The 25,934-nt window shown below is 44.1% G+C and overlaps 1 protein-coding gene across 2 annotated transcripts; it reads left to right on the top strand.

Moving 5' to 3' along the window:
* The first annotated feature begins 14,714 nt into the window (after window positions 1-14,714).
* Window positions 14,715-25,816, top strand: LOC309715093 (uncharacterized protein). Of its 2 annotated transcripts, none has more exons than XM_082547923.1 (10): window positions 14,715-14,800; window positions 15,547-15,844; window positions 16,212-16,271; window positions 18,677-18,756; window positions 19,056-19,130; window positions 19,650-19,944; window positions 20,589-20,614; window positions 20,716-20,808; window positions 22,969-23,061; window positions 23,416-25,816. In XM_082547923.1, the coding sequence occupies exons 2-10, from the start codon at window positions 15,547-15,549 to the stop codon at window positions 23,764-23,766; spliced, it is 1,371 nt and encodes a 456-aa protein (XP_082404049.1). In that variant the 5' UTR covers window positions 14,715-14,800; the 3' UTR covers window positions 23,767-25,816. The 2 variants fall into 2 exon arrangements, with proteins under 2 accessions (XP_082404049.1, XP_082404048.1); XM_082547922.1 differs by having other exon boundaries at window positions 20,716-20,886.
* The last annotated feature ends 118 nt before the right edge of the window (window positions 25,817-25,934 follow it).

The raw sequence follows: 25,934 nt of genomic DNA, 5'->3' as shown, positions 1-25,934 counted from the left end.
CTCTCGTTAACTAGCAGCTGGTTCATTTGTGCTGCCAGACGCTCGTGGAGTGCAGTCAGCTTCTTTAGCCAGTAGGCGTGAACCATGTCTGGGCCTGGTGCTGTCCAACTCTTCATACTGGAGACCCTTTCTTGGATATCTGCCACTGTGATGGTTACTGGACCCTGTTCAGGGAGGTCGCTGTGGTCTGCCCTCAGATCCACTAGCCACTGAGCATTGCCGTTATGGGTTGCGTCCTTCTCCCATATGCTCTTCCAGTATTGCTCCGTCTCCAGCCTGGGTGGTGCTGTTCTCTTATTGTTCCCTTGCCACTGAGAGTACACCTTTGCTGGTTCTGTGGAGAACAGCTGGTTTATTCTCCTGCCTTCTATCTCTCTGGTGTACCTCCTCAAGCGGCTGGCCAAGGCTGTGAGTCTTTGCTTGGCAGTTTCCAAGGCCTCAGGTATGGACAGCTTGCTGTATTTCTTATGCACCTTCTTTGTCGCACCTTTCTGCAACTCCGTTAGTTGGCTAACCTCCCTCCGTGCTACTTTGATCTTGCCCTCTAGCCTCCTTCTCCATGGAGGGTACTGCCCCTTGTGGCTGTTCAACTTGTAGCCAAGCATCTCACTGATCACTGCTGCCGTATTGTAGATCAGCTTGTTAGTTTCGGTAATCGTGGTTGTAGGTATCGTCCGTAGTGCTGCATTAACATCATCTATTAGACCTTCTGAGGGTACTTCACGTAATCTTGGTAACCGGCTACGGGGGATCCAGGTTTCAAGCTTGGCCATGATCCTATTTTTCAGGTCAGTTCCTCTCGCACTCAACGATCCTTCTCCTATCGCACTTGGGGCTATGTACCCAATCTCGGGTGGGGAAGATGATATCTCCCCCCTGACCTGGCGTCCTGACTCCTCCTTGCCGTAGCATTTGTGTTGTACCTCGTCAATCTCTAGCTGTGATAGCAGTCCCTTCTTTCGAATGTTAGAACACTGAGCTGTCCTCACTCTGGACACTTGCAGTCGTCACACATGGAAATCAAATGTGTGATAAGCTGCAGGATTCAAACACAAGTGTAACTTATAAACACATGTTCATACTTTTATTCCACAATCAGAGAGAAAGAAACAGAGAGAGAGTGCAGGACAGACAGACAGGTGACAGTCTCAAGTGTACACACTGCTACACAACAGCACCAGAGAAGCAGGATTTAGTGTTTGTGTTATTACGAGTGCTAAACAAGAAGAGTTCCAGATGGTACAGTGGACACATGTGTGACTGCTGTGATTAAAGCATCTTTCTTTCAGCTTAACGAGTGAACCGTCAGCTCGTTCAAACACACGTTAAAGTGCGTTTGGCTCGACACCACCGAACAGAGGCAGCAATATAACACAGCTAACATTAACAGTGCAGTGAATCCTGCTTGTGCCGTGATGTTCAGGACTGCAAACCGAGCAGCATCACTGACTTTCAGCTTGTTGTGTTTGTGGATATATGACTGACTTTAATTATCCACAAAATCATCACAATCTCTGTGAGATTAAGGTCGACTGTAGAGGCTTTAAAACCAAGTTAACGCTGAAAGTACAAACGTCACTAATGTCACATAACTTTGCCGACATGTTTCCAACAGTACTGTTTTAAAGTTCTTCGTTATTAAACATTCACACATAAATAAGTGACGTCATATTCAGCACTTACTTTTGACAGTTCACTCTTTGGCCGCTCCCTTTTGCCGTATTTTGCGGCAAAATTAGCCACACCCACCGCCGCGCTATGAATTGTGGGATTTATGGGACCGCGAAGCGTGCACCGGACCATGCTTGATATGGGGAAATCGACGGCGCATTTGGAGTACACTTCGAATTGGGAAAGCCATCCTCGCATGGTGGTGACGTATTTGCACTTAAAATGCGTACTTCAAGCGTGCAGACCCTGAATTGGGACACCCTGAATAGGGGGGGCGCAGAGCCAATGCAAAGGGGGTGCAGTATGAAAAAAGAAAAAAAAAGGAACGCTTGGACACTGCTAGCATCATTGATAGGTTTTTGATGGGGCTCCCACACAAACGCAAAGCAAGAGATGAAGCATCGCTGAATATGTTTCCAAACCAACTTCATTCTAAGCCAAAGACTAGAAAACATGATGAAGCAAATCTGCCCTTTGGCTTCACCTGCACAAGTGCCGAGGTAGGTCTCCCTGCAGGATTGGTTTTCCCTTCTTTGGGAGCAGCGCTGGGCTGTTTAAATCATGGACAAACAGCTGTTTATGTTTTTAAACCTATTTTGCACAGAGAGGCATTTTTTGAAAAATGTATTAATAGCAATGTTGAATATTATTAAATGGTAAAATGGTAAATGGCCTGTATTTGTATAGCGCTTTACACATCCAGTCATCCACTCATTCACACAATGGTGATGGCAGCTACATTGTAGCCACAGCCACCCTGGGGCGCACTGACAGAGGTGAGGCTGCCGGACACTGGCACCACCGGGCCCTCTGACCTCCACCAGTAGGCAACGGGTGAAGTGTCACAGGAAAAAAACAACTACATGTAAAATAATGACACCGTGACGCCTCTGCCTTTGTAAATGGAGGGACAGTAACTGCGTGTAAAACCTGCAGACAGTCAGATTAATGGTATTGTGTCTCTATCTGCCATTCTGCAATTCATCTCATGTAAACAATAACGTGGCGCACAGCGTGACGTGAAAAAAGGCGCATACCTTTGATGTTGCGTGAGGAACTCTGTATTCCTCGTCCACACGTAAACGCAAAAAACGGCGTTAAAAAAACCCTGTTTTCGGTGATTCGAAACGCCGTTTACGTGTGGACGAAAGGTCCACACATAAATGCATAGAAACAGCTGCGTTTCCAAAAATACCCGTTTAAGTGCTGACGTAGCGTAAAAGAGTTAGTAGTGTATTTTATCGCTGCCTGTAATTTATTGCAGTTTACTTCTATTTGCTTAATTGTTTACTAAATGTTTGAGGTGTGAAATAAACCGCAATGGATTGGGGACATTTCAGATAAATCAAGTAGGTTAGTGAATTGTGGTCAGTAAAAGTAGCAACTGGTACCCCTGAAGTCATACGCAACAAAATGAAGTCCAAAGAAAAGCCAGGGTCTGATGTGATCTTTGTTACACAGAAGGCCCTTGATACTCTGGAAAGCACAGAGAAGAACACACATATGTCACATGTTCCTTCATCAGATCAGAAAGGGGAGTGGCAGTGGAGGAAGTGGCAGGAGGTGAGGTCCAGCGTACCTCACCTCCTCCATCACCGTGTGGTACGCTGGAGCCACTATCAGGGACAAACAGAGACTGCAGCGTGTTGTGCGCTCTGCTGAGAAGGTGATTGGCTGCGGACTCCCATCTCTGCAGGACCTGTACACCTCCAGGACACTGCGGCGTGCAGCCCGGATCTCAGCTGACCCTTCTCACCCTGGACACAGTCTGTTTGACCTGCTCCCCTCAGGCAGGAGGCTCCGGTCCATTCGCACCAGAACCTCTCGCCATAAGAACAGTTTCTTCCCCTCTGCTGTTGGACACATGAACAATAACCATATGACTGTTCCCGCCACTAACACATGACCCCACGCTGTGTTCACTGCATCATTCCATGTTTGGCACTGATCACCACCTGCACCCATGTATATATCTTTCTACGTAGCACTTTTAATTCTTATTCTCATGTATATATCTCATGTATATCTCATGCATATATCTTTCTACGTAGCACTTTTAATTCTTATTCTTACTTGTATTTTTTCATGTCTATTTACGCACAATTTTATGACAGTATGTTTGCACTGAAGCACCGCAGCAATTTCCTAATGTTGTAAACGCTCAACATTTGGCAATAAAACCCATTCTGATTCTGATTCTGATTCTGATTCTGAGGAACACTTCAGACAGAAACTATGGTAACATCTGACCTAAAAATCACATCAGCTCATTGGTTCTTGGCTTGGGGAACTATTCTATGACTATCACCTTCACTTATACTGACTGGACCTGACTCAAACTCAAAGTACATCACTGTTGTACAGGCAAACTGACATTTTATCAAATTAATGGTCAGTCAGGCTGCAGACAGTGATTCAAATAGGGAACAAATGTAAAGTACATGATGGTCACAAGTACCACTATATACAGGGTGGACCATTTATATGGATACGCCGTAATAACATGGGAATGGTTGGTGATATTAAAGTCCTGTTTGTGGCTTTTTTAGAATATCAACAAATTAAATCCATAGTAAAAAAGAAATTTAAACCGTGTCAAGTTGAACTACAAACATCACCAAGTGTGGTTCAATTTCTTACTCTTAAAACAGATGAATCAATATCACTTCCTATTGCAAAATGGGAAGCAGATTTATCAGTTAACTTAGACCAAAACTTGTGGTATCAGACTTGCTTAAAAACCTTTCATCTAATTAGAAATCTCAGTCTTCAATTAATTCAATACAAAATACTACATAGAGTGCACTATACAGGTCATCGGATGTTCAAGATGGGCTTTACGTCTACCAACAACTGCTCACACTGCCAAACCAATTCACCGGACAATTATATCCACGCTCTTTGGTTCTGTCCACCAGTTCAGAAGTTTTGGCGCGAGATATGTGAAGACTTATCAAAGTGTCTGAAATGTAACGTTCCAACTTCCCCCTTAGTGTGTTTGTTGGGCAGCTTAGATAATGTCACTTCAGAAAAGAATATAGCCCATATGATCTTCACTGCCCTATGCATAGCCAAGAAAACTGTCCTCATGAACTGGAAAAATAAAAACAATCTTAATTCTAACCAATATAGAAATTATCTATTAGATTACATTAGTCTTGATACAGCCTCTGCCACCACATCAGATCAATTGCTCTGGGCTCCTTTGATCAGCTCCATCACCTAGTGGGGTTGGGGGGTCATAGTTTGGTCCCGCCTTCACTGTTGTGATTGGTGTGGGGGTAGGGACAGGCTTAGGGCATCGGGGGGATCCCCGGAGGCATCTTCCTTGGGGGGCTCAACCCGGGGTAGCAGTCATGTCCAGTTAGGAGCTCTGTTGGCTCTCAGGTGACTGTTTCCTCGCGGCTGCGTGCAGCGGGGCTAGGGGAGGGTCTGTGCTGACGGACGTGGGTTACTGACCTGGTAGCCTGGCTGCCCCTGGGTGGGTCCGGGATGGGCGTGAGGTTCTGGGGGCGCTCCGTCTCTGGGCTGGGGCCCTGGCCGGGCCTCAGGGCCTTGGGTCCTGGTTGGTGTGTTGCCGGGGTTGTGGGCGGGTGGGTGCATGGGGGCCCATCCCTGGCGCATGGTGCCGCCGGTGTGTCGAGCCATCTGGGGGGCTCTTCAACTGGTGGGGGAGATTGTCACATCTTGCAGGAGCTTTCCTCTCCTCAGGAACTCTCTGCAGGAGGGGGAGATACAGGAGAGGTGGAGGAAGATCTCAGCCTGGGCGTCTATTGTCTCATGTAGTCTGGAAGATGAGTGGATGGGGGGGTGGGTGCAGTTTTCTCTGTGGTGGGGTTGGGTGGACTGTCCCGGGCTCTGTGGGGCCGGGGGGCGCTGCTGCACTGGGCCCCGGTCTGGATGGGCCTGGGCCCCCTTTCCCTGGCGGGTCGCGGAGTATGGGGTGCCTACTGGGGTCAGCGGGGGAGCTGGCCCCAGGGAGGGGTCACCTGCCCCTCCCTTCCTTCCCTCCCCATCTCCAGCTGCCTCCCTCTTCCACCTCTTCCACCACAACCACCCACACATGCAGGGCCTTGGAGTAGGGGTATGTCACCAGGGTGCAGAGGAGGCTACCCCTCCCCCCCCCCCCCCCCCCTGTCCCCTTCTGGCTGCCTCTGCCTCAATTTTATCCCACAACTTAGACATTACTCACACTCTCATTACACATACATATAGGATCTTGGGGGTGGGCACAATCACGGAGTCCAAAGTACCATCAGGGTGTACACCTCACCCCTGGCGTCGTTGCCCTCCTCTCAATTTTAAATACACGTAGACATTGAGGGCTAGCAGGAGGGACCATGCGCTTACCTGCTGCTCTCTGGCAGGTAGCTCCATGCCCTCCTGGGTTTTAATTGCACCTTAGAACACACATGCATCAACACTACAATGAGCGGGTGGAGGGAGGTTTGGAGTCTTCTCCCAACCCCCGTTCTCTGCGGCCTGCTGGAGCGGGGGGGCTAGGAGGAGGAGTTGGCCGTCCGGCTGCGGTCTGGAGTGTGGGGCCTCCCTGCTGCTGCGGAGTCGGGGCGGTTTGCCTCTCCCCACCGCAGGGAAAAAGGGTAACACCACCTGGGTCTGAGTGCCGTTCCCCCCTCCAGGGGCAAGGGTACCTAGACCCGGTTTGTAGAGTACGCTTGGGGAGTGTGATCGTGTGTACAGCGTCTCTTTATGTCTGTCTCCACGTCGGTTGAGTGTGGAGTGCATATGAGAGCATGAGGGTGGGAATGGATGTTTGTATCTGTGTGTGCCTGTATGTCTGTGTCTATATGTCAGGTTGGGTATCAGACACCACCTCTCTGGGGACACCTCAGGCCCTCCAAGGTTTGGAGGCCTATCTCCACCCACCACCACTTCCCCTGCCGGTGGCGGACTCCCTCAGGTGTCGGTGCGTTGGTGGTTCTTTGTATCTGGGGGTGGGCGTCCAGGTACACACCGGCTCACTCCTTGGCGGCCGCTTATTGGGGCTCGCTCGGGCCACTTCGGAGGTGGGGTGCCCCCGGCCTCTCGGCCTGGGGCTCGGTCACTCAGGCACAGCTGGCTGCCGGCGGAGCTCACGGGCGCGTCACTGCAACTCCCCCTGGCTTCTGCTCCGCGGCTGCTGAGTGAGCCCTCATCTGGGACTCTCCTCAGCTCTTTCTGGGACAGTGGCGCGGCTGCCCCTCTGTTAGTCTTCCTTGGTCTCTTGTGTTCTGGGGGCCTCTGGATGTCTGGAGTTTTGATCTCCTCCATACCTGCTTCGTGCCCTGGAGGACGGGGCTGTGCCCCCCCCCACACCCTCTAGCAGATTATTACATGAAGGAACCTTTTAAAAAAACAAAAAACAAGCGCGTCCATGCTCACAGGTGTACACACGGGTGATCACACCCACAAACTACACCCTTTTTGGCTCCTACCTCAAAGCACACTGTGTTCTGTTGATCTTATGTGCTGCACAATAATGTTTAATATTTAGTATTTACTGTCATATTCCCATATATCATTGTGATGTTGTTTATTCTATTACTCTTGTTCTCTTCTGCTTGTTTTCTTTTTTCTTTCTCAACAGGTGATCCAGGTGATTGATATATGCATTTTCTTTTTTTTTTCTCTGCCCGTTCTGTTGGTTTTTGTCTTTTGCCCTTCTCCCCCGTCCCTCTCCTCAGCTGTTTCTCTTTCCCCCTTTCTTTCTCCCCTTCTTTCCCCCAGTCAAGTCTGTCCTGTATTCAGCTAGTGAAAATAAAATAAACAATAAAAGGTGAATCAAATAGACCATTACGGCAAGGCTGCGATGGTCCATTAGGTAAAGTAAATCCGTTGGGCATCTTTCTTTGCCTTTAGACAACAATTCTGATGCAAAAGAGCCAAACGGGACAGGCCAAAAAAAAAGAAAAAAAAAGTCCTGTTTGTGGCACATTAGTATATGTGAGGGGGCAAACTCCTCAAGATGGGTGGTGACCATGGTGGCCATTTAGAAGTCGGCCATCTTGGATACAACTTTTGTCACAAGAAAAACAATGGTGTGCTTGGTTTCAGGGTAACTTTATTCTTTCATGAGTTACAAGTTTCTGACCACTTATAAAATGTGTTCAATGTGCTGCCCATTGTGTTGGATTGTCAATGCAACCCTCTTCTCCCACTCTTCACACACTGACAGCAACACCGCAGGAGAAATGCCAGCACAGGCATCCAGTATCCGTAGTTTCAGGTGCTGCACATCTCGTATCTTCACACTATAGACAATTGCCTTCTGATGACCCCAAAGACAAAAGTCTAAGGGGGTCAGACCTTGGGGGCCATTCAATTGCCCCACGACGACCAATCCACTTTCCAGGAAACTGTTCATCTAGGAATGCTCGGACCTGCACCCATAATGTGGTGGTGCACCATCCAGCTGGAAAAACTGAGGGAACGTGCCAGCTTCAGTGCACAAAGAGGGAAACTGATAGGTTTTGTATTGTTGATTGTCATTTATACTTAGAAACATTTACTCATATATGCTTAGAAGTGTATAATCATTTGTAGATTGAAAGAATGTCTCATCTTAAAGGAGGTCTGTATTAACTCTGTGTAGAAGGAAGTGCATTCATCCCTCTAGAGTGTCCTTGGTATAAATCACATACTCCCTAGGAGAGTTTATCTTTTCTTGTTGATTTATGGTATAGCAAGCAAGCGTATATCTGTTTAAGTATAAGAGCCTTTTGTTAGATGGACTCAGACGTCCTGGCACTAGCTTTAGGGAGTCTTCACAGGGTCACGTCTTGACCTCACACAGATCTCTCTCTCACACACACACACACACACACACACACACACACACACACACACACACACACACACACACACACACACACACACACAGAGTATTCTTTGTTCACATGTATACCTATGTAAGACGTCATATGTTAATGAACCTATGCATATTCATATAACCACAATAAAAGGAGTGCTATGGGGAGCCTGGCTGAGAGTCTCTGACGGAGGTCAAGTGGTGGGACGACACTTGGCTCCAGCCAGACACCTCCCTCATGCATGAGTAAACCAGAACTTTGTGTCTTGCTTTTTGTTGCGTAGCAGATTGTCCTCAACGTTCCAGCGAATAGGTTTATGCTATAAACCTAACAGAAACACATCATCATGTAGCAATTTCACATATCCAGTGGCCTTGAGGTTTCCACTGATGAAGAATGGACCCCCTGTCGTTGTGCCCCATATACCACACCAAACCATCACTTTTGTTGTTCCAACAGTCTTGGAGGGATCCATCCAATGTGGGTTAGTGTCAGACCAATAGCGGTGGTTTTGTTTGTTAACTTCACCATTCACATATAAGTTTGTCTCATCACTGAACAAAATCTTCTGCGTGAACTGAGGGTCCTGTTCCAGTTTTTGTTTTGCTCATTCTGCAAATTCTGTGGCCGATCTGGGTCGTCCTCGCTGAGATGCTGCAGTAGCTGGAGTTTGTAAGGGTGCCATCTGTGAGTAGCTAATATCCGCCGAAGGGATGTTCAACTAATGCCACTCTCCAGTGACGTGCGGCGAGTGCTACGCTGTGGGCTCCGCTTGCTGCCTTTTATTGGAAAAAACAGTTACACAAGTTTGCACAAGCACCTCCCCTCGTAAAACCCCCCTTGGTTACAAAGACAAGGTACTGTGTGTGTGTGTGTGTGTGTGTGTGTGTGTGTGTGTGTGTGTGTGTGTGTGTGTGTGTGTGTGTGCGTTTCTCTTCATTCTGAGTCAGTGCATGTAGATGTGTGTGTTTGTGTTCATCACTTTCCTGTTCTGGTGTTCTGGGTAAACCACGGCCTGAAGCGTGCCCTGGGGTCCTGCCCTCCTCCTTTTCAGTTCGTTTGCGACCATTGCTGCTGCTGCTACTCGAAGTTCTGTCCGTCCTGGTTCTGACCCCAATTGGGGCAGTCCTTTCTCCAGTGTCCATGCTCACCGCAGGTGAAACCTGCATCTTCTTCTGTGTTTTTTTGCCCATTCTGAGGTGCCTTCTGACCTCAGTTACTCCTCCTGTCTCGGTCACGCCCTTTTCGCCGCCCGATCATCCGTGTTGGTCCATCACTGTCCTGCACAGTGTGAATGCAAAGTTATCAAGGTCAGCATTCTTTCGCTCGGCCTTACTTTTCATTCGGGCTTGGCGGGCGTCTCTTTACAGCTCTGTCAGCTGACGCAGTCTGGGAATTTTTTCCCCCGTGTAGTGAAACGGGCCTTAGGTTTAGTGCTCTCTGTCTCTGCTGCATGAGATCACATTCCTGCAGCACTGTTGACATTTTCAGTTCGTTGTTGTGGGTCCAGCTGTTGCAGCATTTGGTCAGTGTCACGTATGGGGGAGAGCAGGAGTCCAGTCCGCCTCGGCTTTCAGGGCCGGCAAAGCAGCCTGTAATTAAATATGTATAGAAAAAACAAAAACAAAACAAAACAAAAACAAACAAAAAACAAAAACAAACGAACAGGAAAATGTTGTTGTGTTGGCTGTGTTATTCAGAGGGGAGACAATGGGGCCAGGCCCTGTGTCAGCCTTCTCTCCCCCTTTTTTTTTTTTGTTTTGTTTTTTCTCACCATATAATCAGCTCATGACCCACCAAGCTGACAGGACAACACAGGTACATATTAAAATTCTTAAGATCATGTTTAAAAGCCCAAAAAAGGAACTTTCTTTCATTCAGTAATCACTTTTATTAATCAATCAACAGAAAACATGTCACAATTTGAATCTTTTAACCACTAAATTTGTTGCATCTTGCCTGGTTGGTTAGACCAGTGTTACTTTTTTTTTTTTAAATTGTTGTCCTGCAACCCAGAGGGTTTCTTTGTCAGTAATGTATAGACTTCATCATTTAACTATGTTAATTTTTCTTTAACCTTGCTGGAAAATCTTCACGTGTTCATGAGTGTAAGCTGTTTCTTCATTGCGTGAGTGTGCATTTGTATAAAAGCAGGTTAATTTTATCTTTTCTCAAACTAGGCGTTACCTTAAAAGGAGCCTTTCTCTCAGATTTCTCTGCTTGTGTGTTTTTGTTTCACCTTTTTGTTGTGATGCTCCGGACGCCTTCCCAACCTCCACAAGTCCGTTGGCCCCAATTTTATGTGTTAAAACTTCTCTTAATTTCTCCTCTAATTCTCTCCTCGCTGCTGTCTTTTTCACAGCTGCTGATTCGTGCTGGGTGTGGTTCCCATTACCTATAATTTTGCTTCGGCCGCTGTGCTTGTGGGGGCAGTTGGTCCAGGTCCGCAGCTTCCTGTATTAACACACTAAGAGATTTATTTAATTTCATTTTCATCACTTTTAAACCGATAAGCAGGCAACACGCCTACCTTGACAGGGTAAACTGTACGCCAGTCTCCCAACACATTCCTCTCTGTACTCCTCCATAATTCTCCACTGCACACCTCTTACTATCTCTCCTTTTTATTTTTATTACACCACAGAGTAATACACCCAATTATGCCCGTCTATCTCTATGTGGCTCCAAATTCCCTCTTTATTTAATTTCACACTCGTCAGGGGACAGGCACACAACAATTTCAACCACTGAAACGAGGAATTCAACCTTTTTTATTTCTTTACTAATCTAGACTCAACCTTTGTTCGCAAAATGTGTCTTGTTCTAGTCCAGAATAAATGTGAACCCGTGATTACACGGCCGTTCCAGTGTTATTTCCGTAGCTAATGCGGGAGTCCTCAGTTCCCAAGTTGCCACCTTAGCACCCAGACGCCGCTGGTCCTGGCCATGCGTCCACGACCAGGAGGGTCGCCACACCTTGAACAAAATTTCCACAGGTACACTAGGCATCAACCTTTGATCCTAAAATGTGTCTTTGCTCTAATGTCCCCCTAATCAAACACATCAACCGTCACTGTCACTGTGTTCACACTTCACACTCACAAAAACACACTCAAAGCGCGCCTCACCCACAGCCAGAGCGCGCCTTACACACACAGCGCGTTTCACCATCAGTGAGACACACAGAGAGCGCCTCTCATCAGCAGAAATTTGCACAGAAACCTCTGAGCTCAACTGTTAAAACTCTTCTGGAGCACAACAACCAAAGATCAAAATACCCTTTTCTCTGCGTTATGGCCGCCACAACGGGGCAAAGTCGCATCATAAAAGTGATGCCTGCGTCCCCAGAAGTTATACCCGACACCATAAACCAGGTTTTGCTCTATGTACTTCTTGGCAAGTAAAATTTTACTTTGTTTTATGACCGCAGCCCTTACTCGACAGACACCATAAACCACCGTCAAACCTCTATTCAATGTACTGAAACCAGCACCAACCACTACTGCACTTCACGGCCGTACCACCGGAACACAGCCGTATCATAAACCAAAACCTACGGATGTGTTGCGCTTTCGGCGTTGCCAGCGTTTAACTGCACCGTGAGCCAGCATCTGCTTTTCCTTAAATCAATTTCTATTTCATAGCCGGCAAAGAGCCAGGACTTAACCGACACCATAAACAAACTTCAAATCCTCGACTTCAATGTACTGAACTTATGGCTGCGTCTCCAGAAGAAATTCTAATGTATTATTGCTACAGAAGCCAGTTTTAGACAAAATTAAATGTGGAAGGTAAAGTGGGCTGCAACTAGTCCAACGTAGTATGTTATTAGTATCTCGGTAGAAGCAGATTACTTAACACACTGGAATTCAGCCTCAACTTTTGTTGTTAGTATCTTGCGCCAAAAACCAGACACCGACAAATTTACTGTGAAAATACATGTAACTCAGTGAACAGATTAATTTGGAAAGCCCAATATGCACATTTGGTATTTATAATACAACAGGCTGTGCTTACCTTTTTATTTTTGGACCGGTCCTCTGTTCACCTCGCCTCACGATCTCACCAAAGGCCAAATCTGCACCTCCTCAGCACACCAAAGATCCGGGTCACACGGCACCAAGTTGTTGAAATCTCCCAATTCTTTGAATCTTTGGGCTGAAGGAGGGACAATACTCGGTGTATAAATGCTCAATCAACAATCATTTATTTCCATACATTTCAACACTTATGAGCATTAGAACCATCATGATGGGGAGACCTGCCTGAAGAGGGTCACAGCAAGTCTCAAAATGGTAGCAACTTTCACAGACTTTTATAGCTAGTAACAGCCCCCCTCCTTGTCATAAAAGCCCAAACATTCACATTCTTTCTCTCACGGCGCCTAAATTATGACCTCGGCTCTCTGTCTTTCTGTGTGAAGTAGGAAGGGGGGTAAGGAATGTGGTTTTATCTCTTTCTCCACAGACCTCAAGTCTCCTGCTCACAACCTTCTTCATATGATTCAGCAGTAAAACATGTCAAGAAACAATGTAATACATTCAACAGTGTTGAGTAATACAGGTCAAACCAATAGATCGAATGATTTTCACACTCTTTTAAGTCAGAAGTATAATGCAAACTAAAACTACATACTGATCACACACTCTATATTAAAGGGTCTAATATGATCTACAGCAATATCATTATTCAACTATTTTGATTACATATAAATGGTAACATATAATAACAGAATAATATCACAGTGTGTGTGTGTGTGTGTGTGTGTGTGTGTGTGTGTGTGTGTGTGTGTGTGAAAGCATGTGCAAGAACTTGTGCGTGTGTGTATGTGAGAATGTGTGTGTGTGTCATGGGGGTGCGTTTGTGTGACCTCCTGATCACAACTGTTTCTAACAACATCCTTGGTCATAAAGGGGGTAATCTCCCCCACACCCAATATATGGTTCAATTCCTGTATTGGTTCACCATACACAACACAGTGAAACCATAAAAAGGGCAGGAAGCTTACCAAATATCAAACAAACCTTCACAAGGGATGTGCCTGTGATAAAATACTACAGCCTCCCCCCAGAACCTCGAGAGGCTGGGGAGGGGGACAAAGGAATGCCTTGATCACAGAGTTTGTGACCCACACCTGTTTTCACAGAGTTCTTTCAATCAGCCAGGGTTTCGGGTTTTTTCACACCTTGGCTCATGTGATTAGGTAGAGGATCATCAGGGGTCCTTTGTCCCTCTTTGGGGGGAAACTCCTTCTGGGTTTATATCTGGGACTCTCCACCATTTGACCTTAGAACTGAAGAAGCTTCTCGGATGAGAGGTGAAACGTCTTCAAGCAACTAAAAGAAGTCCAGACGCTTTTCTTTCCAAGCTCCTTAGACTACGATGACCTGGATGACTGAGAACCTTCACAGACATTTTCTTGCTTCCACTTTTTGGCAAATCCAACACTGAACCAGTTTCACCAAACTTAGCAAGCAGTTTGCTAACTGTAGCATGGGAGATGGGTGGTCTCGTAGGGTGTCTTGCATTGAAATCTGCTGCAATGACCCGGTTACTGCGTCCACCAGATATCAACACGATTTCGATCCGCTCCTCACGTGTTAACCTCTTCGACATGTCAATGGCTGTGAACAAAGAGAAACTTGTAAATAACTCATGAAAGAATAAAGTTACGTTGAAACCAAGCACACCATTGTTTTTCTTGTGACATTACCAATAAGTTTGATGTGTCACATGGCCCTCTTCTTATTGAAAAAACAAAAGTTGTATCCAAGATGGCCGACTTCTAAATGGCCACCATGGTCACCACCCATCTTGAGGAGTTTGCCCCCTCACATATACTAATGTGCCACAAACAGGACTTTAATATCACCAACCATTCCCATGTTATTACGGTGTATCCATATAAATGGCCCACCCTGCACATCAGTGACAGCTGGTGCAAAAACACAAAGACTGTAGAAAGCTCCGGATTTGGAATATTTGACTGTGAAGTGCAGACTTATTTATTTATTCTATTTATCCCCTTCGTATATTTTATTTTTATTTATATTTGTCTCTGTATTTATATGTGTGTGTGTGTGTGTGTGTGTGTGTGTGTGTGTGTGTGTGTGTGTGTGTGTGTGTGTGTGTGTGTGTTATGATCAGTGTGTATTTGACAAGCAAACGATATAAAAGGTAAGTTGGTATGTTCGACCTGCGCGCTGACATCACACAGACGCTGCGTAGTGAAATATGACACTGAGCAGCTTTCCCGCCTTCCTCAAACAGTTTGCTGCTCTGAAACTCGTAAACTAAGCTGCGGCTGAAAACCAGCAGGAGTGAGTATTATTTAAATGCTTTTCCCTGAAAGCTGTTACAAAAGAAATGTTTTATAGTTAAGAATTTTACATTTATAAACTATTGTTGATCTTGTGGTTTGAACAAAGAAATGTGAGAGCAGATTATCGCCTGTTATGGGTTCTGTTTCCTGGTAGTGCGTGCCATTGGCACAGCAGCTCTGTCCTCGGGCAGCATCTCCTCCCATCAGGAAGTTTGTTTCAGGGAAGCTTTTTTTTTTCTGCAGACGATGAATAAAGCACCTCTGCAAAAGCCTGTATACAGTGTGTGTCGTATGTACCTGCTCCTTAGTGCAAGGAGGAACAGGATGAGCAGTGCCGGAGCTACAAAATGACCTGCAGCAGGTCAGTGGTGTGACAGACGGGGTCCTCGGGTCCTCCTGGTGAACAACACCTGCCCTCATGGAGAATAGAAAGGCTCAGTGCAAAGGAAACACTGACTATAGAGCCTCTGTGTAAATGTTGTTGTTCGTGATTCTGATCTGCTGCCGAGTCGATTTCCCACAGCTGGAAACAGAACACACAGATCACTCTGTGTTTACATGACAGCTCTCAGAGGGCGGGGCCTTTAAACTGCGTTTCAATAAGTGTTAAAACAAGGCTGAAAGTAGAAATGAAACTTCTCAGATGAATGTGAGGTGCAGTGAAAACTGCACAGTGTGCTTTCACCTCTCAGTGTGTTGGCTTCATGGAGCTGGTGTAACAGAGCGTTTCTGTCCGTGTGTCAGATGTCAACGATTTCAGAGGAAGAGTGGAAAATAGCTCTGACCGAGATCCTCGAAGAGCTCGATCGGTCACAGTACAAGAAGATGATGCTTTTTCTGTCGGGTATCCCCAAACATGTAAGGACGGACAAGCCCAGAGAAGAGATGCCCCAAGTAATCATCGAGCACTACGGAGTGGAAACATCTGTCCATGAAATCAATAAAATAATGGATCGGATACCTCGGAGGGACCAAAGAGTTCAGGACCGACTGCGCCCCTTTGTGGAAAGACTGAAGAAGAAACAGGAGAGTGAAAGAAGAGGTGAGTTCATCCTGTGACCTGATGTTTATGTGAAGTTTCTACAGATGGTCTGTGAGCAACAGCAGAAGCTTTAAAGGTCAGTGCAAGTGATAATCAAGAGGTTTTTACAGATGTTTGATGTTTAGGTCTTTTTTTCTTTCTTCATGTTAAAATGAGAATCTAAGATTTAATTATTTATAATTTATTGTAATTCCACATTTCTTGAAAGGTCGAAAAATGTTTTATGAAAGTGCCAGATACACATCACATGTTCCCAGATTAAACCAGGGACCACTGGGAGGGTTTCATGCTTACTTTGTGGAGAAAACTGCTGCCTCACACGACTTTAACAACCTGTGTGCTCAACCTTTAAAAATGTGACTTTCAGGGAAGAAGAGGAAACAGAGTGAAACTGTTCTGAGGTCAGCGGGCAGAAAGGGTGAAGCTGGTAGGTGAACATCTATCTGTATGGAGTCACAGTGTTTCTGCTGAAGGTTAATGTTGTTTTCATACCTATAGTTCGGTTTTTCTGATCACAGAAAAACCGAAGTGAACCAAAATGTTTCTCTAACCATGAGAGAACGTTGAGTCCACTCATTGGTCAGACATGTCTAGGGATGGGTATCGTTTAGGTTTTATCCGATACCGGTGCCAAATCGGTACTTTTGAAACGGTGCCGGTGCTCAAACGGTGCTCAAACCGGTGCTTAAAGAATGAAGAACACAAAATTGGTCCAAAAACCTCTCATGTTCAGCTGTTTTTTTGTAAAAATATAACAATGTTAGCCTTTTCTGCAGCTATGGGGCATATATGGTATCACTCTTGGCTGGAAGCAGTGCTTAAACAATGGAAAAAACACAAACTTTGTCCTAAACCTCTCATGTTTAACTGTTTTCCACTTTTTCTTTGGTCATTTTAGCCTTTTTAGCCAGGGTGAAGGGAGTATCTGCCATCAAACAAGAAGACAGCTGCATGTAGCTATGATGATGTTTGCTAGTTCACCTTACATGCATTAATTTAATAACGTGGTTAGCCTACTCAACGTAAATTACACACGAACAACATTAAGCTACTCACGCAGAGAAGAACGGCTGCTGCTGCATCATCATCCTCATCATTTCTGCTACACTGGCAGGGCTAGGGGCCAGGACTCTCCTCTTCGGGTTCTCGGGGGATGTTGCTAACTCCGGGTCCGATAACAGGCACCACACCCGCAGTAGATGTGCTCGGTGTGAGGTCTCGCAGCAAGCTATCAAATACGGCGCATTTCTCGGCTTTTAAAAAAAACGCTATGCGTCGCCAGGTGTTTCATCGGATTTGAGGTGTTACCTCCTTTGACAGTATCACAGTATCAGCTTAAAGCACTTGTTGCTGCTGAGTTTGCATCTTTTGCTGTGAAGTACAGCCAGACTTTGACCGCTTCGCCTTGGGCATTTTTAATCTGTAGCTCTGCTCTAAAAGAACGTACGTACCTGGCCCCGCCTACTATCCTCGGAAACGTAAAATGATTGGCTAGAATCTAAAGTGTATCACAGCTCAGGAAAAAAAAGCACCGAAATAAAGCACCGAAATGTGCGCTGCTTTTCGGTCTGGTTACTACCGTTTATGTCAGAACCGGTGCCATCATGGCACCGGACACCGGTACCCATCCCTAGACATGTCTGAAGGCAGCAGCCACAAAAGTAAAAAACTGCACTTGTAGATAACATTGAGAGTTTGCATAAACAGCTGGTTGCTCGCCTGTACTGACATCTATGGCATCCTGCTGCATCCCAGAATGCAAAGCGTAGCTACGGGAAGGCGCTTTGTTTCAACCTTGTAGCATTCCTGGTAATTTGTTTGGAACAGGACCGAGACCATGTCGTCCAAAGGGTCTTGGTGCAGTTGTTTTGGTTGCATTCAAGTGTGATTACTGTCAGTTCCTGCATATCCCTGAATAACTTGTAACAACGGGCCTGACACTCGGTCCTCCCAGAGCTCCTCCTACAAGACATCCATAGCAGGAGACCACAAGAGACATAAGGGAGCCAAACCTCCTCACGTTGTGAGAGTAAAGTGTTGGTCCCGTGCTGCCAGCTGGGATGAAAAGTGCATCATCCAGAATGTGAGGATGATCTACCTGCTCCAGTAACCTGACATAGACCTTCCCAGGGAGGCAGTGGAGTGTGAGTCCTGATCACTGCAGGAACCACACTCTGGTCCCCCTCTTTAAAACGTGGGACCACCACGCTAATCCAGAGGCTCTGACCCAGATATCCATGCAGTGTAGCAAAGACCCGTCAATCAAAGCAACTCTGGTTGACCTTCTGATGTCTGTGAGCTGACTCAAAAACTCAAAGGCTATAAAAGCTAATCAAACTCGACTGGAGATGGTTAGCTTGTGGCGCCACATTGTTGATGCCACAACAGGAACCAAGGAACCTTACGGCCATAGCTGCATGTAGCTGCCTCAGTAGTTGAGGTCGGTAACTCGGCCCATACTGACTCTTCATTGAAGGTCATACCAGAGCTCCCAGCACGTCCTCACTAAACACCAGAGCACAGCAGGGCACCAGATCCAACTCACGCCCAGGTTGTGATCACACAGCTCTGCTCATAGATTCAGCTGAGTCTCCATGTGGCTGCACATCTGATGCTGGGCTGGTGTTTGGCTGTGCATCGAGGTGAGCCTGACTATATCTGGTAATCTCTCAACCTCAAACACAAGATGAGGCTCACTGGCCACCACAGAGCTGACAGTACAGGCTCCAAAAGCCAGTTTGGATCGGACTTGATCCACAAACAATCATATTAAACCGACAGACTTGAGGGTTTTACCTTCAAACCAGAGTAACACAGTTTCTTCTCTTATAGGCAAGCAGAAAAGCTGCCAGCCTGACAAAGTCAGAGTGAAATCATCATCATCATCATCACCGAACCGCTCCCTCCGTCAGGTATGGTCATTTATTCTGCTGCTTTTATATCTCCTCAAATCAGAGGAAGCGGAGGAAGGTGATGATGTGACAAACACAGAGACACCAAGGGAACAGATGAATATAATAATGAGATGAGGGGACAGATTATGGAAAAAAAGATTCATCAACTGAACACAAATATAAGTAACTGATAAGATTTATTAACACAGAGAAGCTGAAACCATGCTGACAGATTATTCATATTTTCATACAGTGTTTAACACAAAGTCCCTGCAGTACATCAACATAACTCTGATTTGAGCTGCTGGTTTCCTCAGACTGATCCTGGGACAGCAGAAAAGTCCAAGGAGAAGAAGAAGATGGAAAACAGAGATGCATCCAAGACTCACAAGGTACCCACTGCTCTCAGAATACAAGGGAACAGAGGGAACATGTTATAAAGTGAGGGAACTGATTAACAAGTCACAGGACATGATTGATAAACTGATGGAGGCTGCAAGATGATACGGTCTGTGGTTTTAGAGGATTGTTGCATGAAACAGCCTCAATCTTAGTATTTATTGTTCACTCTGATTTTAATACAGGTACACTAGTCCAACCTGTGGGTCGGGCCCCTGAAAAGGGTCAACAGATAAATGTGAGGTGTCATTTCATGATTAGAAAGAGATTTCCAACTATTTCCAGATCAACATACAAATTCCTGCCTCCAGATTTTGGACTTGTCTTCACTTTTATAGTTGCGGTGAAGTTTTGAATGACAATAACAGAGAATTGAAAAAGACTCAGAAGACACTGTCTCTTGATCTCTTCACTGCCGGAGTTACACTGGGATTGATTTTCTAAACTTACTGTTTTAATGTATAATCTAAAATAACACAGCTGTGTGAGTCCAGTATCTCTCTGTGTCTCAGGTGCCAACGATTTCAGAGACAAACTGGAAAAGAGCTCTGACTGCCATCCTCGGGCAGCTGAACAACCCTCAGTACAATGAGATGCTGACATTTCTGAAAATCCTCCAAAAGAAGAAAACCACTAAGTTCAAAGAAAATTTGCCCCAAAACATTATTGAGCGCTTCGGAGTGGAAACTTCCATCCGGAAAGTCAAAGAAGCACTAGATCGGATACCTCGGAGGGACGATGCAGTCCAGAAACACTTGCGACCCTTTGTGCACAAACTGAAGAGCAAACAGGAAAAGAAGAAGAAGGGTGAGGTCACACTGTGAGGTGTGTAAATGTCACACTTCTACAGACAGTCTGTGGCAGGACCAAGCTTTTATCATAAGAAACCCTGTTTTTAAAAGTTCATTAAAGGATTCAGAGAATCTGAAATTTCTGCACACACAGAGAAACCTGCAGACCGGTACTGAGGCAACACCTGCTGTTTCTTATTTCAGCAGACAATGAACAAAGTACCTCTGCACTTACACTGACCTGTCTGCAGTCCACACATGAAAACATTTTTGTCATTATTTTGTCATGTTTCTCAGGTCTTTGTCTGAATTTCTACGAACATTATTGCTAAGGATTGTCTTATTGCATTGGAGTCACACTGGGTTAAATATGTACACTTGGGTTTTAAGGGGTATTTATTATTTTCTTCTTTTTTTGGGTTGTATGGAAGCCCCAAACGCAATTTCATTGTTCTTGACAATGACAATAAATAAATACTACTACTACTACATCCGCGGCAGGTTTTTAAACCAGCTACTAAACCAAGGAGCTGATTGAACATACTGTGATCAGCTTAGTCTCTGATCACAGAGTGAATCAGCTCGCAGTTTGAAGTTAGAGTTTGTTTTCTGCTTCTCGAACAGAAGCCAGATCTTAACAGCATTTTTCTTCTTTTAAAGGTAAACGGATAAACTCTCAGCGTAAGGTAAGAAGAAATAAACCACCATTTTTAACCACATGGCCCCTGCAGTGCATCACAAATAGTTTGTGTTTAATTAATGATTGTTGTGAATTTGGTCTCCACAGACTGATCCTGCCGGCATAATGAAGTCCAAAAAGAAGAAGATGGAGAACAAAGATTCATCCCTGAGATCAACTGAAACCACAGAAACTCCAAAGGCAGCTGCTGTTTTCAGCCCCTTGCCCATGAATACTGTATCATCCATGAGTTTGAATGGAGCCACCAAAACTCCCGAGGTAGCTTCTGTTTACTGAGTGCAGGGTGTAAATGTGTTTAAATAGATTTTGAGCTAGTTTTTATTCAGTTTTTTAGTATAATATAAGGTAACAGCTTAATAAAAGAGAGGAAATAAACTGAGGGAGCACATTAACAAATCAAGGTAACAGCTTAATAATTTTATAGAATTGATTAGTAAACTGAGGAACCAGAACTGTGGGAACTGATTAATAAAACGAGGGAAGTAATTAGTAAACATAAGGAACTGAATAATAAACGTAAGTAGTAAAAGAATGGAATAGATTTATAAACTGAGTTAACAAAGTATTGATTTAAGAGAACCTATTGATAAACTGAGGTAAATTAATAAATTAAAGATAACTAAAAAACTAAAGGAATAATAATGGAGTGGATTTATATAGCGCTTTTCAAGGCACCCAAAGCGCTTTACAATACCACTATTCATTCACTCTCACATTCACACACTGGTGGAGGCAGCTACGGTTGTAGCCACAGCTGCCCTGGGGCAGACTGACAGAAGCGAGGCTGCCATATCGCGCCATCGGCCCCTCTGGCCAACACCAGTAGGCGGTAGGTGAAGTGTCTTGCCCAAGGACACAACGACCAGGACAGAAAGCCCGGGGATTGAACCGGCAACCTTCCGGTTACAGATACGCTTCCCAACCCCCTGAGCCAAGGTCGCCCCTAAACAGATCAATAAACAAATCAATAAACTTGGAGAACCGATTACTATAGTTATGTTAACAGATGAATTATTCGAGGGAATGTTAAGGTTCACATAATTGAGGAAGGAGACTACAAACAACCAGGTCCAGAAGATCTTGGTCAAACAATTGATTTTAATGAATACACGCGTGGGAAGACCACTGTACGCAGACAGCACTTGATCTTCGACTTAATCAAAGCATACACAGATTTTTATAGCATCAGGGTTTGAATTAATGACGCCCCTTCATACGTCACAGACAGAATATATACATACGTCAAATCAAAACCACAATGACTTTTAACACTGTTTAAAGGAACGTTGTCTTCTATCTTCATGTCCGGTACTTCCTGTCACTGCCGGATGCTCTCTTGTCATCTTGACACATCAGCAGCAGTTCTGCGACAAACTGCTCTTTTTGCAACCCCAAGCAAAACATGATTAAACTTTCACCTATAAATGATTCTCTAACTGAGTGTGTGTCTATGTCGTCCTCAAATGCTCTCTCAATTCACCCGTTGCACTTCTGACCTTTTACCAGACCAGAGGCTCATCCTTATGTGTAATAACCTAACTGAAACTATATGTACTATGTTGAATAAATGTTTTAATCAAGAACCTCTACTAAGAGCTTAGTAAAAGAATATAAAAGTATAACAGACAATTTGAATAACCTAGTAATTCAAATAGCCTCGTCTAACCTGCTCAGAATGACTTTCGGTTTCAGTCCTGCAAACTCTCTGCAACTTCCTGTCAACTCCTGCAACTTAGTCTTTCTAAAAGACACACACACTGTTTAAACCTCTGAATACAATATCAATGCTGCAGATTCTATTATTAATGCAATGGTAATGATGATGATTATTTAACACTAGCAGTAAAATAATTTCCCTGCTCCACAGGAACTTATTCATGAATTTAGGGAACTAATTAATAAATCAAGGTCAGTGAACCAACAACAGAACTAATTGATAAACAAAGAAACCGAATAGTACTGAGTTAACAAATTAATAAACCCAGGGAAGTGATTAATAGAGGGACATTAATCCATCAAGGGAACCGGACATTAAACTCAATAGTAAACTAACAGATTAATTCACCAAACAAAAGGTTTATCAAATGGCAGTTTACACTCTCACAGTTAACATCCATAACTGACAGGATGTAGTAGAGAAACTCAATTAGAGGTCAAAATGTATTCATGTATCTATTAATATTTTTACATATTAATATATAATATTTCTTTTAAAAATTATCAATAATATTTATTAAATAATTATATTTGGTTTTACCATATGGCCCCATCATTGCATCACAATTATTTTGTGTTTAATTACACTGTAAATGATTTCCTGTTTTAATTTGGTCTCCACAGACTGATCCTGTCGGCACAATTAAGCCCAAAAAGAAGAAGACGCAGAACAACGATTTATCTATGAAGTCAGCTGAAACCACAAACGCTCCCGAGGTAGCTGCTGTTTCCAGACTGCAGAGTGCAAATGTTTTTGATTTTCTTCCTTTTTTAACAAGTCAGTTGTTATTCAAATGCTTGGTAAAGTACAAGGGAATGGCTTAAAAATAATGGAAATAAACTGAGGGGACATATTAGTAAATCAAGATTACAGATTAATAAACCAAAGGAACAGATTAGTGAAGGGAAGAAACCAAAGAGTGTGTTTAAAAGGAGGAGCTAACATTTTAATACATTAAATTTAAGGATTGGATTAACAGATTTACAAACAAGGAGTAAAGATTAGTACCACATGACCATTAGGGGGCTCTGTAATTTGGGGTTTTTGGGTAACCTTGTGCTCTTTTTCAGTCTGATTGTTCAGAACCATCAGAGGCTAAACTGGAGGAGCCAGCGAACAGAGATTCATCCCTGAATTTGAATGGAGCCACCAAAACTCCCAAGGCAGCTGCGCAGAGTGCACCTGTCCACCCTGGGAGAGTTAAAATCAAAGCAGTCACATCCTTCAATAAAACCAACACTCACCTGGTGGTGGATGTAAAAACGGAGCTGAAGGAGTGTTTTGTGAGGACTCGTCTCCTGGCAGAGGCACTTGGCTACAAAATGGATGAAGGCGTTGAAGCCAGAATCCGCGAGGCAATGCCGATCTCAGCAGAGGCTACAATGCAAGGAAAGAAAATTACGGCCATTAAAAAGGTTTAAAAATGTATTTTTATGATTATTTAATTTTACCTGTCTCACTCTGTTTTTCTAAGCTCATTGTGTAAATGACCATTAAATGGACACACATATTTCAGTAGTATTCTCACGTTTTTTGAATGTTTTGTTTTGAAGTTCAGCCTTTTATTTTGAAAGACAAAATTATAGTGCAAAACAGGAAAAAGGCTAAGTAGTAAGAAGTAATGTGAGATAAACCTCGCAGTGTTTCCTGGTCTGTTGGATTTTCAGCATTATTTCCTCTGTTCAGATTGTCGGTCTTTGGTTGTTGTTGAGTTAGTAGTTTCAGGCACTTTGTGTAGCACTTTTGGAAGTTACAGATTTTCCCAGTGTTCCAATAACTGATGGATCAGAGGCACTTTCAGACTGAAGGAACTTTTTCAGAATTTTTAAAAACTTTTTAAGTGACTGCATCTTTTTTTAGCTTCTGCCTCCAACAAGTTAGGTGCTTGGAGTTCTTCAGTGGTTGAACAAAGAGGAGCACCAAGAACAGGCACAAACATGGTAATATGGTATGTTGTTCTTGTGGAGGTAACACATTTGGACAGTTACCCTCAGGTATGGTTCTTCTATATTATATACAGTACTGTGCAAAAGTTCAAGGCATGTGAGAAAAATTGCTGTAAACAAAGAGTGCTTTCAGAAATGGAGGAGTTAGTCATTAATTTCCACAATCAACAAAATGCAGTGAATGAGCAAAAGAGAAATGTAAATCAAATCCATATTTGTGGTGACCACCCTTTGCCTTCTTCTAAGTACACTTACAGGGCGATCGTGGCTCAAGAGTTGGGAGTTCGCCTGGTAATCGGAAGGTTGCCGGTTTGAGCCCCGGCTCGGAGAGTCTCGGTCGTTGTGTCCTTGGGCAAGACACTTCACCTACTGGTGTTGGCCAGAAGGGCCAATGGCACGATATGGCTTCTGTCAGTCTGCCCCAGCTGTGTCTACAACTGTAGCTGCCTCCACCAATGTGTGTGTGAATGGATGGATGACTGAATGTAGTGTAAAGTGCTTTGGGGTCCCTAGGCGGGACCAGTAAAAGCGCTATACAAATACAGGCCATTTACCAATTATTTACTTGCACACAGTTTTTGAAGGACTCGGCTGGTAGGTAGTTCAAATATCTTGGAGAACTAAGCACAGATCTTCTGTGGATGTCGGCGTCCTCACATCCAACTGTCTCTTCATGTAATCCCAGACACACTCGATGATGTTGACATCGGGGGTCTGTGGGGGCTGGACCATCACTTCCAGGACTTCTTTACACTGCAGATAGTTCTTCATGACTTTGGCTGTGTGTTTGGGGTCAATGTCCTTCTGCAGAATATATTTGGGGCCAAAAAACAATCATTTATATTTCTGAAAAGTTTCTGTTTACAGAATTTTTTCACACCTGCCTAAAACATTTGCACAGTACTGTAAATAATAATAATACTATTACTACTATGAATACATTTGTTACTGTAAGTATTCTTAAACTCTGTGTAACATTTGAGGCATTTTAGATGATAAGATAAAAACATTATTTGTTTCCCTATCTTACATGCATAGTTATGTGTTGTGGATGATGAAGTAATCACTAACATTACACATGAAAGAGCTTTTCTACTTTTTGTTTGTAATTACCAAAAATCATTGAGACAAAAAGGAGAAAATGGAATCTCTCTTCACTTTTTTGCTTCTGTACATACATTTTTTAAATTTTGCATACCAAATACAGTCGTCATTGTTCTGCCTGACTGATAATGACTTCCCGTTAAATGGTGAATGATAAACGGTGTTACCTTTAATGTTAGATGATTTTCTTCCAGACTTAATCCTTTCTTTTACTAACTGTACTGTTCCTTTAAAAGCAGTTCAGTAGACAGTTTGAATGTCAGTAATAAACTAACGAGGCCTTTTTTTTGCTGGGTGTACTTTTTGACCAGGTTTTGATTTTGCTTCCAAACATGGGTTACAGGTCTGTTTGGTGTTCTTGAGGTTTTGTGTCTGAACCATTTCTTTATCATCACACCACATTAAAGCTGTGTTTCCTGTTCCTGTTCTCTTTGGCTTGTTGAATATTCAGTAGAGTTTTTTCTGTTTCTGGTGTTTTAAAAAAAAAAATTAAATTAAACCCACTTGCCTCCATCATACAATCACACAGGCCTGTGCCC

The sequence above is a fragment of the Aulonocara stuartgranti genome, assembly GCF_965226115.1.
Source record: "Aulonocara stuartgranti genome assembly, chromosome: 10".
Taxonomy (NCBI): domain Eukaryota; kingdom Metazoa; phylum Chordata; class Actinopteri; order Cichliformes; family Cichlidae; genus Aulonocara; species Aulonocara stuartgranti.
Note: the sequence above shows the minus strand (reverse complement) of the source record. Positions and strands in the feature narration are given on the sequence as shown.

Excerpts from the sequence above, each read along its gene's own strand:
- LOC309715093 (XM_082547922.1), top strand. The coding sequence starts at position 15,547 with ATGTCAACGATTTCAGAGGAAGAGTGGAAAATAGCTCTGACCGAGATC. Across the intron at positions 19,945-20,588 it reads ACAGGAAAAGAAGAAGAAGG|GTAAACGGATAAACTCTCAG; the intron begins GTGAGGTCACAC and ends CTTCTTTTAAAG. Across the intron at positions 20,615-20,715 it reads GGATAAACTCTCAGCGTAAG|ACTGATCCTGCCGGCATAAT; the intron begins GTAAGAAGAAAT and ends TGGTCTCCACAG.